Raw genomic sequence first — 12,018 nt, 5'->3', positions numbered from 1 at the left:
TCTGTGATTACAAGTAAAAAATAAAGTCAAACAAACATGAAACTTCTAAGCCCTCATTTAAAATGATGCATGTTTCTGTGATGGCTCTGTGAAATAAAACCCCACTGGGGGACCATATCCAGCACCTGCTTTTCTACTCAAAGGCACACCTTTTCAGACTGTTAGAGGAGTATTTTGTACCAATATATATATTTTCTACATACATATGTATGTAACATTATCTACTGGATAACGGAGAAAATATTCTCTTGTGCATCCAGCGCGCTGAAATAAAAGAATGCTTTGCTCCCTAAAACTCAAAAAGGGTCTTAGAGAGTTTTTTATACCCTTTTTATATCTACTAGTATATCTACTACAATGATAACATTGATTATGCAAAGCCAGAAGATTAATCTTCAACAAATAAACAGGGTATGACATTTTTAAGAAAAAAAAGTATGCTGGACCTAAAAGTACTATGGTTTGAAAGTGCCCAATGCACATGGATTAATGAGGTAGGGTTTTGATAGTGTTATTCACCCTCAAATAATATAGGGCTACAGAGCTAACCTCATCCTGAAATTTGATTTAAAAGGCATTATTTGTCTTTTTTTAAACTCAGATCCATTAAACACAGCAGCTGCGCTAAGACAGCTATATTTAAGCAAACCCTGCCGAATAAATAAAACCAAATGATAAAAATCATAAAAATGAGCACTGGTTCTTACTCCCTCAGCGAATGTGTTCGTCCTATGTCATCCTCATCTGTGTCACTGCTGATGGTGATCACGCTGACGGCGGGGCTGGGGGAGCCGGATATGAACAGAGCCTGGCGCTGGGCGGTTCGGAGAGACGGATCAGGATCCAGCCTGACCGAGGCTCCACAGCAGGTACCTTCCTGGCCTTCTGAGTTAAGATTGTCCTGTGCTTCTATACAACTTATTCTCTTCACAGCCTTCAGGTTAAGTATCTTTGGGGATATAAAGGCTGAATTTTGGATATTGGTGTTTTGTAACGCGTTGCTCCTGTGAAGGAAACACACCATTCACATTTAGTGAATCTCTGCCAACAGAGCTGAAAACTGTACTATTTTCAACAAAACCAAAGCAAACAATGTAGGTTAAACAACCAATTTTCTAAACTAATACAAAGAAAAACACAGAAAATAAACGCAGTCATAAATACTTGGCAAAGGTGATTTCAGATATTAACAAGAAAGATCCAAACTATGTAATACCTAAGACTGAAATTTATGACATTGAATGCAGTATACTGAAAATCCCATTTTCTCATAAGGCAAACAAAGAAACAAAAATTCCCATTCAGGTGAAAAACAACCAAACAAATCCTGGCCAGATTTTCTGCAGAGATTCTCCCTGAAAACCAAAGCTGGTGGCCTCCAGAAGAACTCCCTGCTTAATACAGGAATGCTGATATTGTCCCTGTAACATGTGCTTTCCCCTTTTTTTGAGCATCCCACACCTTTGCCAATACTTTGCATGGAAGTGGGGCATATTTTCTTCAGCAAGCAGCTGAAGCATTTTTGGCTACCAGTAAAAGAAAGACTGTTGTTAAGACAACTGCAAGGCAAACTGCAACCCTGTACAGTATGTCTTTATTTTCAGTTCACTAAACATGATATATCCTCACACACATAAACTCAGGAATATCCCACTAGAGCTACCTCAGTATATCCTTATACCTCCCCAAAGCCTGTAAAGACAACTTTCTATCATGACAAGCACATACTAATGAAAAGGAATTAAAACATCTTACCACTGCAAGTATTTTTCCACCTACTCTATTACCAAAATAACATTGAAAACTTACGGCAGAAAGGACACATTTTCCCAAAAGACTGTTTAAGGGCAATTGTCTCCAACAAACATGCCACTTTGACAGGTTATTCCCCTGACCACAAAACAGCAACAACAGGTACACTGGCTTTGTGAGTGTCAGAAATATTCTACCAACCTGTTCTGACACAGTTTGTTCCTCTTGGTAGCTGCAGGCTGAGGCCAGACAACGTGTGCAATGCCCACACTAATTGGCTGAGGGGCAGACAAGGTTATCTGATGTGTTAAAAGAGGCTGTGGTATCACTGAGTTGTAATGAGTGCCCTGGGTAATCATCTTCCTGAGGAAAAGGAAAGGCAGTTTTATATTGCAAGCCATTTGCATCAGCATCCATAGTTCTTGGTAAATCAAAGCCATTAAGGTATTGCACAGAAATACAGGGACTTACCCCCAGTCTCCAAGCCTCTGTGGGCCAGCCACAGGATCAGAGGCCAGAGATGTTGCAGGAGCTGCCACTGGTGCCACCTGCTGCCATGCAGGAACCAGGATTTGCTGAGTCTGATTCGACCATGTCTGTCGGGAAGCAGGGAAGATTTTATGACGCAGGGAACAACTGAATTTACATTCACTGCTTGTAGTTCAGCACAGAAGAGGGACCACAACAGAGCTCTACACTTAAAAACATTTACTAACTAATAATAAAATAAGTAAGATTTTTCCTTTAGAGTGAGCCAACCTGAGAAAGGATTCCTGCTCGAATCTGTAGTGGCTGAATTGCGTGGGCTTGGGTCACCAATGGAACTGCATTATCCACCCTCAGGGAGAAACTGGTGGGCTTGCTGTGGTTTGTAGGAATTCCTATCAGGGAGAAAAACATATACCCAAGCTTTAAGCAAACACCAGTCCTGCACATATTTTCTGAGTAAAATGCAAACGCAGAGGAAAATTTTAAAACATTTCATGATTTTTTTTTATATGTTTATGATCTAATTCCATCATTTAGACTTTCAAGCCAAACAAATCAACACCTAAAAGATTTTTGTGCCATAACTTATTTGCACAAATATTTGATGCTGTAATTTCCAGAAAGAACTGCCAATAGCTACTATTTGGAAAGAGCCTACTAGAAAGAGGAATGACTTTGGCAGAGCGTTCTGCAAAGCTAAGCATTTACTCTTTATCACAAACTACATTAAAATATTTCAAAGGAAGCAGGAAAAAGTAAGCAGAACTGAATTTCAAAGCTTCTCACAACTGACTCCTGCACATCTCAAGCTTTGTATTTCCAGTAAGCTGAAACCCATTCCTCTTAGCTTTTATAGCTGACAATGCCACATGTATAATGCCCCTCTCTGCTACCATCTCTTTTGTGGGAAACAATGTAAAATTTTCTGTGTATTTCATCAAATATTTGCAGTAGAATCCATAATCCTATTCCTCCTTTCATCAAAATCATGCAAACCATAGCACTGTTAGAATATTACCAAAAGAGCATAATACAAAAAAGATGCATCTCATGCCCTGTATAGATTTCATTATTGCCACGAGAAACTAAGAGACATATAGCAATGCTGAAACGTTTACTACTTATAACATTTGTTTACATAATAATGTCAAACTAAAATGAAAGTGAAATTTTTCTCAATAGATACTGCAACAGAACAACTATGGTAGAAGACAATACTGGCTGAGAGAAGATATACCTGATCTCATCTTCTAACTGCACTTCATGCCCTGTGCTTCAGTCAAAGATTAAGCAATGAGTGTTCAGAGGTAACTACTACAGAACTACTAAACTAAAGTTTAAAAGTGTTTTGGTTGGGGTTTTTTTTTATACTTCACAGTAAAAGATGAAAGAAAATCTTCATCTGATGTAATTCTCATGTCATAACACAGCACTAAGTACCATAACCATGCACTTCAAAGCTTTTAATTTTGAAATGCAGTTGACTAATTTTTTTTTCCCCACAGCCATCTAGAAGAGCAACATCTTAGCTCTGACAGAAGTAGCACGTTTTAGCACTTCAGATATTCCACAGAGCAGCCAAGCTGGGAAACACTGAAGGAGTGCCAGATACCATTAATATCCCCTTTTCATCGGTGCCAACAACTCAACTCAGCACCTATGTGATGAAAACAATATATTCCCTTCATTTCAGCTGTTGCAGAATTTAAATTTGGAAATTTATCACCATATTGAGAGTATGGAATTTAAATTTGGAAATTTGTCATCATATTGAGAGTATGGAATTTAAATTTGGAAATTTGTCATCATATTGAGAGTATGGAATTTAAATTTGGAAATTTGTCATCATATTGAGAGTATGGAATTTAAATTTGGAAATTTATCATCATATTAAGAATACAGTATACAGATCACAGATAGTATTTGCCTGTACTGTCTCCTTTTCTATAAATCACTTCAGGGTTTTTTAATTGTGAAGTATATGATTGTGTAAAGAGTACATACAATTTAAATAATTAACAGCTCAGAAGGAAATCTGTATGAAGCAGCTATACATTTACCTCATATAGCCTCTGACACTCTGCCCAGTGAATGCTCAGAACTTTCATGAGTTTCTGGAACCCAAGGTAGATGCAGCTGTCACAAATAACATTACTGATAAAATCTGCTGGATCTGTCTCTGTCTACAGAGATTAAGACTTCCTGGGGTCTAAGTTTAGGTTAAATGTTTTTGGTTTACTTTTTTTCAGAGTGAGTCCAGTATGATTTCTGAAATTTCAAAATGCAGAGGGAGAACTAAGGAGGAGTTTGAAGGTTATTCTTAAAAAATCTACTTCCTATAAACTCCATAATTTCAAGACCTGATCTCAACATGAGGCTGAACATCACCAAGACAAATAAACTGCATCTTTGGAGATGAAGACTATAATCAAAGTTAATAAGCAAGCAATATAAACTACCTTTCCCTTTCCATAAATGACCACTACTAGGTTAAGACACTGATATTCCCTTCATCTTTCTTATTTCCCCTCAAATTTTATTTCAGAATACATTCCTCTCTTCAGCTTTCACACTTTGTTCCTCTAGTTTAGCCAAGATATGAATTTATATGTGTGTCTATGGTATATGAAGATGGGCTCTGAATTGCTTAAATCATTTTCTGCAGGTGCTGATTTGCCCTTTCTTTCAGAAAGGTGCAATGTATCTGCATCTGACTCACATGCTAATTTTTTAATGACATAATTAAGTTCTTTTAAACATAAACATTAATTGGATATAATGGAAAACTCAAATATTGCTAACAGACAGACAGTAACACTCTTATTTTAGGAACTGTGAATACTACAGATAAACATACCTTGAATAGCTGGAGGACATATAATCAATGCCTGTTGGAAAACATCACTGCAACCAAACTGAGCAGTTCCTGCCTGCAGTGGTATCCCTTGGTGCAAAACTGAATGGGCAGATGCAGTTAATGCCTATGGGAACAGATTCAATACAGGCAACGTTATTACAACATTAAATCCAAATATCTCACACACTTGTCCCACCACTTTATACAATAAACAACTAAAATAACTTATAAAAAAATTAAAATTTCAAATACATTTTACAGGAAGCCATTCTATTTGGCCACTGGAGGGCATTACAATACAGCACTGGCTGTCCCAGTTTGCACCTTAATTTGAAACGTGCTGAATTCTAAATGGTTTGTTTAAGAAAACATTAAGAAAAAACAAAAGACAGAAGATTTTGTCACTTAACAGATGTAATTTTTAAAATTATTAAATTAATTAGAAGAACTGCATTAACGGAACTTATAATTTAAAAAAATAAGAAAAATTATTAAAAAAACCACAAAACATTGTTTTTACCTGACTTCTTACTGGACCAATTTTGGTAAAGCTCGTAGTCAGGTTGGCTGCAGTGCCTGAGGCAACTGATCTCATAAGTGATGTTTTATTGCGATTGCTTAAGTCATAGAGATTTGATCTGCATTTGCAAATATCCATGATATGAAAACAGGACTTCACTCTATCAGAACAGGAAAATAAGTTGCTTTAATCACAAATTTCATGTCGTTAAATGTATAAAACAATTCCCCAGAACAAGGTAAAAAAAAAAAAAAAAAAAAATTAGTTCAAAGCCCCACATTTTCCAGTTTCACAGAATGGCATCATACACGGAAGCAGAAAAAAAAGAAACACTGCTGTTACTATGGTCACGTCAAGCCTTTGTAATGCCTATTTTAAAATCAAGAAAAATACTGCTATTTCCTACTCCTTCCATCTAACACCATTTTCTAACAACTGTGTACAAACGGGAAGGACAGCAATCTAAAGAGATGGAAAGCTCGCTCTTTTCAGTGGAACGCTTGCACTTTAGGAAATCCACGGGGAAACACACAACTCCAGAACTGCAAGAAAACTTTCAAGATATTCCCCATTAATCAATACATAAAGGAAAGCACCAAGATGTTAACCTCAAGAGGAAATGCCTATCCCAGCTTTCAGTGACTGATGGGAACTAGGGCTCTTCGTAACTCCAAAAATCAAGCCCAAGTTTCTGCAGTGTTGGAATTTTAACAACCATGTATAAAACCAACTGTTCTAACTGTTACTTTTCAGAAGGAAAAAAATAAAAACATAGTTATTCAACCAGTTTCCTTGACCCAGTAGGTGTATCTAATACTGCAAGCACTTGAAAGAATTCTCTAAAACATTACAAAAATCATGAAAGGTTTTTTCTCTCTAATAGCAGAAGAAACAGCAGTACCATACAAATTAATTGCAACAACAAGAGATTCCTGTGTTACATACTGGTTGCTATGAGGGAAATCAAGGAGGTGCTTCATGGTAACAAAAGAATGGTTCAGGGTCTCAGCTGGAGTGATTCTTAAATCAGCATCGATAAGCAACATTTTCTTCAACAGACTGACGAATTCCCTCCTATCTGCCTTCTCTGCCAACAGGTCACTTCCTTCCAAATCCATCACCATGTTCACCTGGCATTGAACACAACAGTCAGATACAAGATATGCATATTATTTTACCCCTTTCTGTTACTGCTTTCTGCTATAAAATACTAGTATTCAGCCTTTTGTTAGCTTATCCCAAAACAACTGGCTTGGAATTGGTGATTTTTTTCTTCAGTCTCCCCAGCTGAAAACTCCTGAAGGCTTTACTCCAATCTGGGACTTGGAATTTAAGGAATAAGATTTGGAATAAAGATCTGTATATGGTCTAACTCAAACTACAGAGGTAATCTTCAAAAAACAATATCAAGCATGTATTAATGCCCACATTGCAACCAAATTTTATTATTTTTTCAGGATATGAAAGACAATGAAAACATTGACTTGAGAGTTATAAAGCCAAGGAAAAGTGAAAAAACAGTTGTTTTTAATAAAAAAATTTTAAATGTTATACTGAGAAATATATTGCTAAGATAAAAGAATGATACTGGAAATTATACAATTAAGACAGCAGGTTCCATATGCATTCTTTGTTTTACCCATAATGGCAGATAAGGCAGAAGAGAAACTATATATCATACATAAAATTAAATGGTCCACAAGGAAAAGTACCACTGTTTAACAAAGGCAATGACAAAGGAAGATCTTTATTAAAAGCCCAAAGGGCTGACACAGCCAGACATTTTCCTCAGAGCAGCAGAGAAGAACAGATACAACTAGAGATATAATAAATAATATTCTAAAGGGCATTTCTTTCAAAACTAATAAAATGTTTTAAAATCAGCATTCATTCCCACACATTCCTTTCACAAAGGAAGACAGCTTTGATACTCACATGCACTATATCATCCAAACTGTTGAAAATATACTTTCTGGCCTCTTTAGACTTCATACCTGTTTCTGCCTCGTGTTCTTCCAATGTCTCAAAAAAAAAAAAAAAGGAGAGATGAGTTTAGAAGCTGTCAATAAAAGTCACAACTAAAACGGGACTTCATCTATTTACTGACCTTAAAAACACTAGGTTTTTTTTCAAATAATTAGTATTTTAATTGAATAGATATAAATACAGTGCTTTTCTGGCTACTTTCATTCTTTAAATCAAAAGACAAAGACTACTACATTTTACATCTGACAGATCACAGTACTGGATTACAATAGATAGTCTGTAAATCATGCAAGAAATGCTGAAAATAAGCATTTCATTAAACAGCAAAGAGCTGTTTAATGAAAAAGTGTCTCATGTGCTTATATTTTTATATATCACAGGTTTTCTATTACTTGTATTTTACCAATTTTCTCAAACTCAGACCTTTAATTTTAAACAGCAGCAACATCATATCACTTTAAAAAAAAAAATAAAACAAAAACCAGGCAATCTCTGTTCAACTTCTTTGTTTTCTCTTTTCTTTTTTTTTTATTTTTATACTTTTATTCATCCACATACATAACAGCTGGCATAAACATTTTAAATACTTAAGTATGAAACAAACAAATTCTAGAGAATGAATTAAATCACTCATCAGTGATTTATGAGCTGGCATACCACTTTCTGTTACTATTTTCCTCCTTCAACACAGACAGCACCTGTGGGATGGTGCTGCAAGAGGCAAGGTGGGAAGTCAGGGATTAAAAAAAAAAAAAAATTCAGCACACAGATTACAGAAAAGTTTCCAAAATTAACTTTGACAATAACTGTAAGTAATGACCAATGGTTCATACCAAAACTCCTAATCAACAAGGCAAGGTAACAGCTTCTGAAAAACGGAGAGGGCTGTTTGCATAAAGAACCCGTTTAGGTTTTCTGATATGGAGAACTCAAATGTAAGGAGTCACCTAAAGATCAACTGCTGGAGAAAAGAGGATACTGGATTAACCAGGAGGGTGTAATTGGAGAATTCTTGCATAACCCGACCCTGCAGCGCAGCCCCGGCCCAACGCGCCGGGGATTTACCAAGTTACTGCGGGGAGTTACACAACTCGTGCCTTGAGCTCCTCAGCTCTTTGCTGCTGCACAAATTTCGTGTCAACTGTAACTGCTTCCTGGCTCCCTGAGCCCTCTGAAACCTTGGTGAAGTCGGAGCATGAAGCAATACAATTTTAAAAAAATTATTTGCATAGGAAGTGAAAGCTCTGCCTATGGCCACCGTGCAATAATGTCGGTTAGAGAGAAGCAAGGTGTGCAGAACACAGAAGTATTTTAATTTCATCTGTGGTTGCTGTATTGCAGCTTTCAGCCAACAAAGACTGTTCTAGCAGGGGATCTGAAGGAAATGAGCTATTTCTTAATCTCCTTTTTCTCCTAGGAACTTCTGATCCTGAAGCCAGTTTTGGACAAATTTTGACAGAGCAGTGTGGGCCTCAGAGACAAATTCCTGAAGTGAAGTGAAAAGCAGTAACCGAGCAAGGAGGAAAACAAAACAAAACAAACCCACTCACTTGGTACCTCTGGAGACACAAGGCTTAATGTGAATTCCCCACATGGCAGCCATGCACTGGCCACTGCACAGCCTGGCAGCTGCACCAGACCTGCCTCTGGGTCACCCAGCGGGAGAAAACACGGGCACGAGCTTGGGGTGCTGTTTTTGGGGAACGGAAAAATGGTTGGGATACAGAGCGGGAGCTGGCAAAAAACACAGGAGATTCAGAAGGGAGATAGTGGCATTGCAGTGAATCTTGGCCTCTCTGGTTTCTCTGCTCACAAAATAATAGGCTGTTTTCTACTACATTCTACTGTTTACCTTTAATCTCCAACTAGAATATGGTGCATCCGTTTCTCTACAGAAAAATCTTGCGGTTTTCGTTCCCATGCTCAACAACTGCTCTCCTGGCAAACCTTGAGTCTGTGAAATGTAACGAATCTGAGGAAAAAAATGAAACAGGAGAAACAATTTATCTCTTCTTTTCAAAATCTGATCCACACAGTTAAAAGCTTTTTATTTCACTTTAAAAAATGGCAAAACGAACCACGCTCAAGAGCACCCAAGTTCAATGGCTACATCTTACACAGGGGAGAAACCTAACACTGAGCACTTGGTGCTGCTCTCTCCGTGTGTCAGAGAAAGCCATACATAAACAAACCTCTGAAGTGACCTATATAAGCAAGCTTTTTAGGTTGGGTCACAGAAACGAGAGGTTGAGGAGAGTGGCTGTCACTGCCTCCTCAAATTCATTCAAATCCTGAATGTATTATTTTAATTCTAAACAGAAAAATCAGTGGGAGTGCTTTGTTTGCATACTGAACTTCGATGATTTTTTTTTTTTTTGCATGCTCTCATTACATAACTGGATAAAAATCCTTCCCATTTGCTGTTTCCAGTGTATCAGCCTTTTACACACCTGACACACCTACAACTAAACATTCCATGTGGAAAGGGGGTGCAACCTCTAGGCATCCAGCAAAAGATACTGTCCTCATCCAAGAAACTTTGCTACTGAATATGACAGAAATGGACTACCCTCATGAGCCTTTTCCACTGAAATGATCAACATGCATTTATTTTAGAAAACTACTTACTGTGCATTTTGCCTTTCTTACAGTTGATGACTGATGTATTACCTAAAACAGTTAAATTTCTAGGCTTCAACAGAAAACTGTTGAAACGTGATGTGTTTGAACTACTGTGTATGCAGTGTTAACTCACTGTACAAGAGGGGAGTTATCCCACAAGTAATACTTCTTTAAAAATTAAAAACTACCTTGGAGTTAGAACAATAATTGGGCAATAATTGAAAACTGAGCTTGTTGCAGGCTGGGATGGAGGGAGCCTGGATTCCAGCAGCCAGGGCTGAAGGTCCAAGAGGAGCAAGGCCCTTCAGGGCTGAACCCTTGAAGGGCAGTGTCCCACACAAGAGCTTCTGGGGTGATCCAGCCCCTGGAAAAGGTGGAACAGCCGAGGAATAAGAGAAAATGGAAGAAAGGGAAAAATCAAAAGGAGAGAGGGGTCAAATAGACCAAACCAGAAACTGAGAGATGAGAAGAAGAAGTCAATGAAAGACAGAGGACTTGAGAGCTAGGAGCACCTGAGAGTAACAAAACCGACGGGCTGTAGAGAGGAAAGGTACAAGTGAGGCTTCTGCTGAAAAATAAGTGACAGATCCAAGTGGGGAGGAACTAAATGCAGTCCTGCCAACTTTGGTTATTTGGAATCCTCCATAATTCCCTACCTCAGGGAATAAAGAGAATCCCAGTCTGACCAGAAATGTTTCTAGATCACTTATAATGTGCTAAGAAAACAAATAAAGACTGAAAAGTTAAGGGGCGGAAAGACAGTGCATTAATTCAAAAATTTAGCAGTTGAGCACCTGTGCCTGTTTTTAATGAGTATTAAAACTCAGAAGGCACAGCTATTTTCCCCGGGAAGTACAGCTGTTACTAGTGCTAATCACAAATGAATACAAGAACTAAGAGCTCCCTTTCCAGGGCTAGCGTGACACAGGTTGCCAGGGTTGCCACATAGCAGGAGGACGGGGGGGGGGGGAAATGCAACACAAAGCCCCTGCCTGTTCATTTACTCAGTGACACACACCATGTAGCAGGAGGAAAGGAATTTCCTTGGAAGCCATCTCCTAGTGCTGCTGTACTCACGTATACCGAGAAAAAGCCTGAATCAAATTTCTCCAAAGCAAGTTTTGCAGACGTGCTGGAGCACGATGAGAAGCCTGGCTAAAGTAAGGTAATTCCTGCTGGTGCAGAGGAGGTTACAGCCCCTCTTCCTCTATGACTTCTCCAACATGAGGGTCAGACTAGTTGCTAGGTGAGTTATTAACTGATGCTTCCAGTAATCTTGAATGATATGCCACTCTTTAACTAAATGTCTTTTAATCTTTTAATTCATTTGTAAAGCAAACAAAGTCTCACGAGCATTAAGATTCCCCACTAATCCATGCAGTCCTTTGCATGAAGCACAGCACCTTGGAAGGTGCCTGGAATTGGTGACAATGCTGTTAACTTGTACTGCTCAACAGGATCTAGAGGTTGAGCCATGACAAGAAACAAGTGACAGGAGTTCACTGTCATAAGGACCTGTCCCTCTAAAACTGAGCCAAGAGGAGCCAAGGAGCACTATAAGGCAGGCAGCTCCATGCTCTGTACTAAACTGCCTTCACCTGCCTGGGTTTCGTACATGACAACATGGCTGTGGTGCAGTGGGGTAAGAAAGGGCTTTTCTTTTCAAATGAGACCCCACATTATTCTGAAAAAAACATCCTGAGAGTCATGAGACCGAGCTTTACGCTGTTACTGCTCCCTGCACCAAAGTCAGAGGCTCAAAGCTACGTCAGCCTGTTGGCACGTGTTAATT

General features: G+C 38.3%; 1 protein-coding gene across 4 annotated transcripts in view; it reads right to left on the bottom strand.

The window, feature by feature from the left end:
• HIPK3 (homeodomain interacting protein kinase 3) overlaps window positions 1–12,018 on the bottom strand; it is a 73,230-nt gene that overhangs the window by 10,323 nt on the left and 50,889 nt on the right. For all 4 annotated transcript variants that reach the window (XM_032691932.1, XM_032691934.1, XM_032691933.1 and 1 more), the window contains exons 4-12: window positions 9,457–9,576; window positions 7,554–7,640; window positions 6,564–6,748; window positions 5,619–5,778; window positions 5,099–5,222; window positions 2,512–2,633; window positions 2,224–2,348; window positions 1,954–2,115; window positions 708–1,004 (exon numbers count right to left, since the gene is read on the bottom strand). In XM_032691932.1, coding sequence (XP_032547823.1) covers window positions 708–1,004; window positions 1,954–2,115; window positions 2,224–2,348; window positions 2,512–2,633; window positions 5,099–5,222; window positions 5,619–5,778; window positions 6,564–6,748; window positions 7,554–7,640; window positions 9,457–9,576 — 1,382 coding nt within the window. The remainder of the gene's footprint in view (window positions 1–707; window positions 1,005–1,953; window positions 2,116–2,223; window positions 2,349–2,511; window positions 2,634–5,098; window positions 5,223–5,618; window positions 5,779–6,563; window positions 6,749–7,553; window positions 7,641–9,456; window positions 9,577–12,018) is intronic.

The sequence above is a fragment of the Chiroxiphia lanceolata genome, chromosome 6 (assembly GCF_009829145.1).
Source record: "Chiroxiphia lanceolata isolate bChiLan1 chromosome 6, bChiLan1.pri, whole genome shotgun sequence".
NCBI lineage: Eukaryota > Metazoa > Chordata > Aves > Passeriformes > Pipridae > Chiroxiphia > Chiroxiphia lanceolata.
Note: the sequence above shows the minus strand (reverse complement) of the source record. Positions and strands in the feature narration are given on the sequence as shown.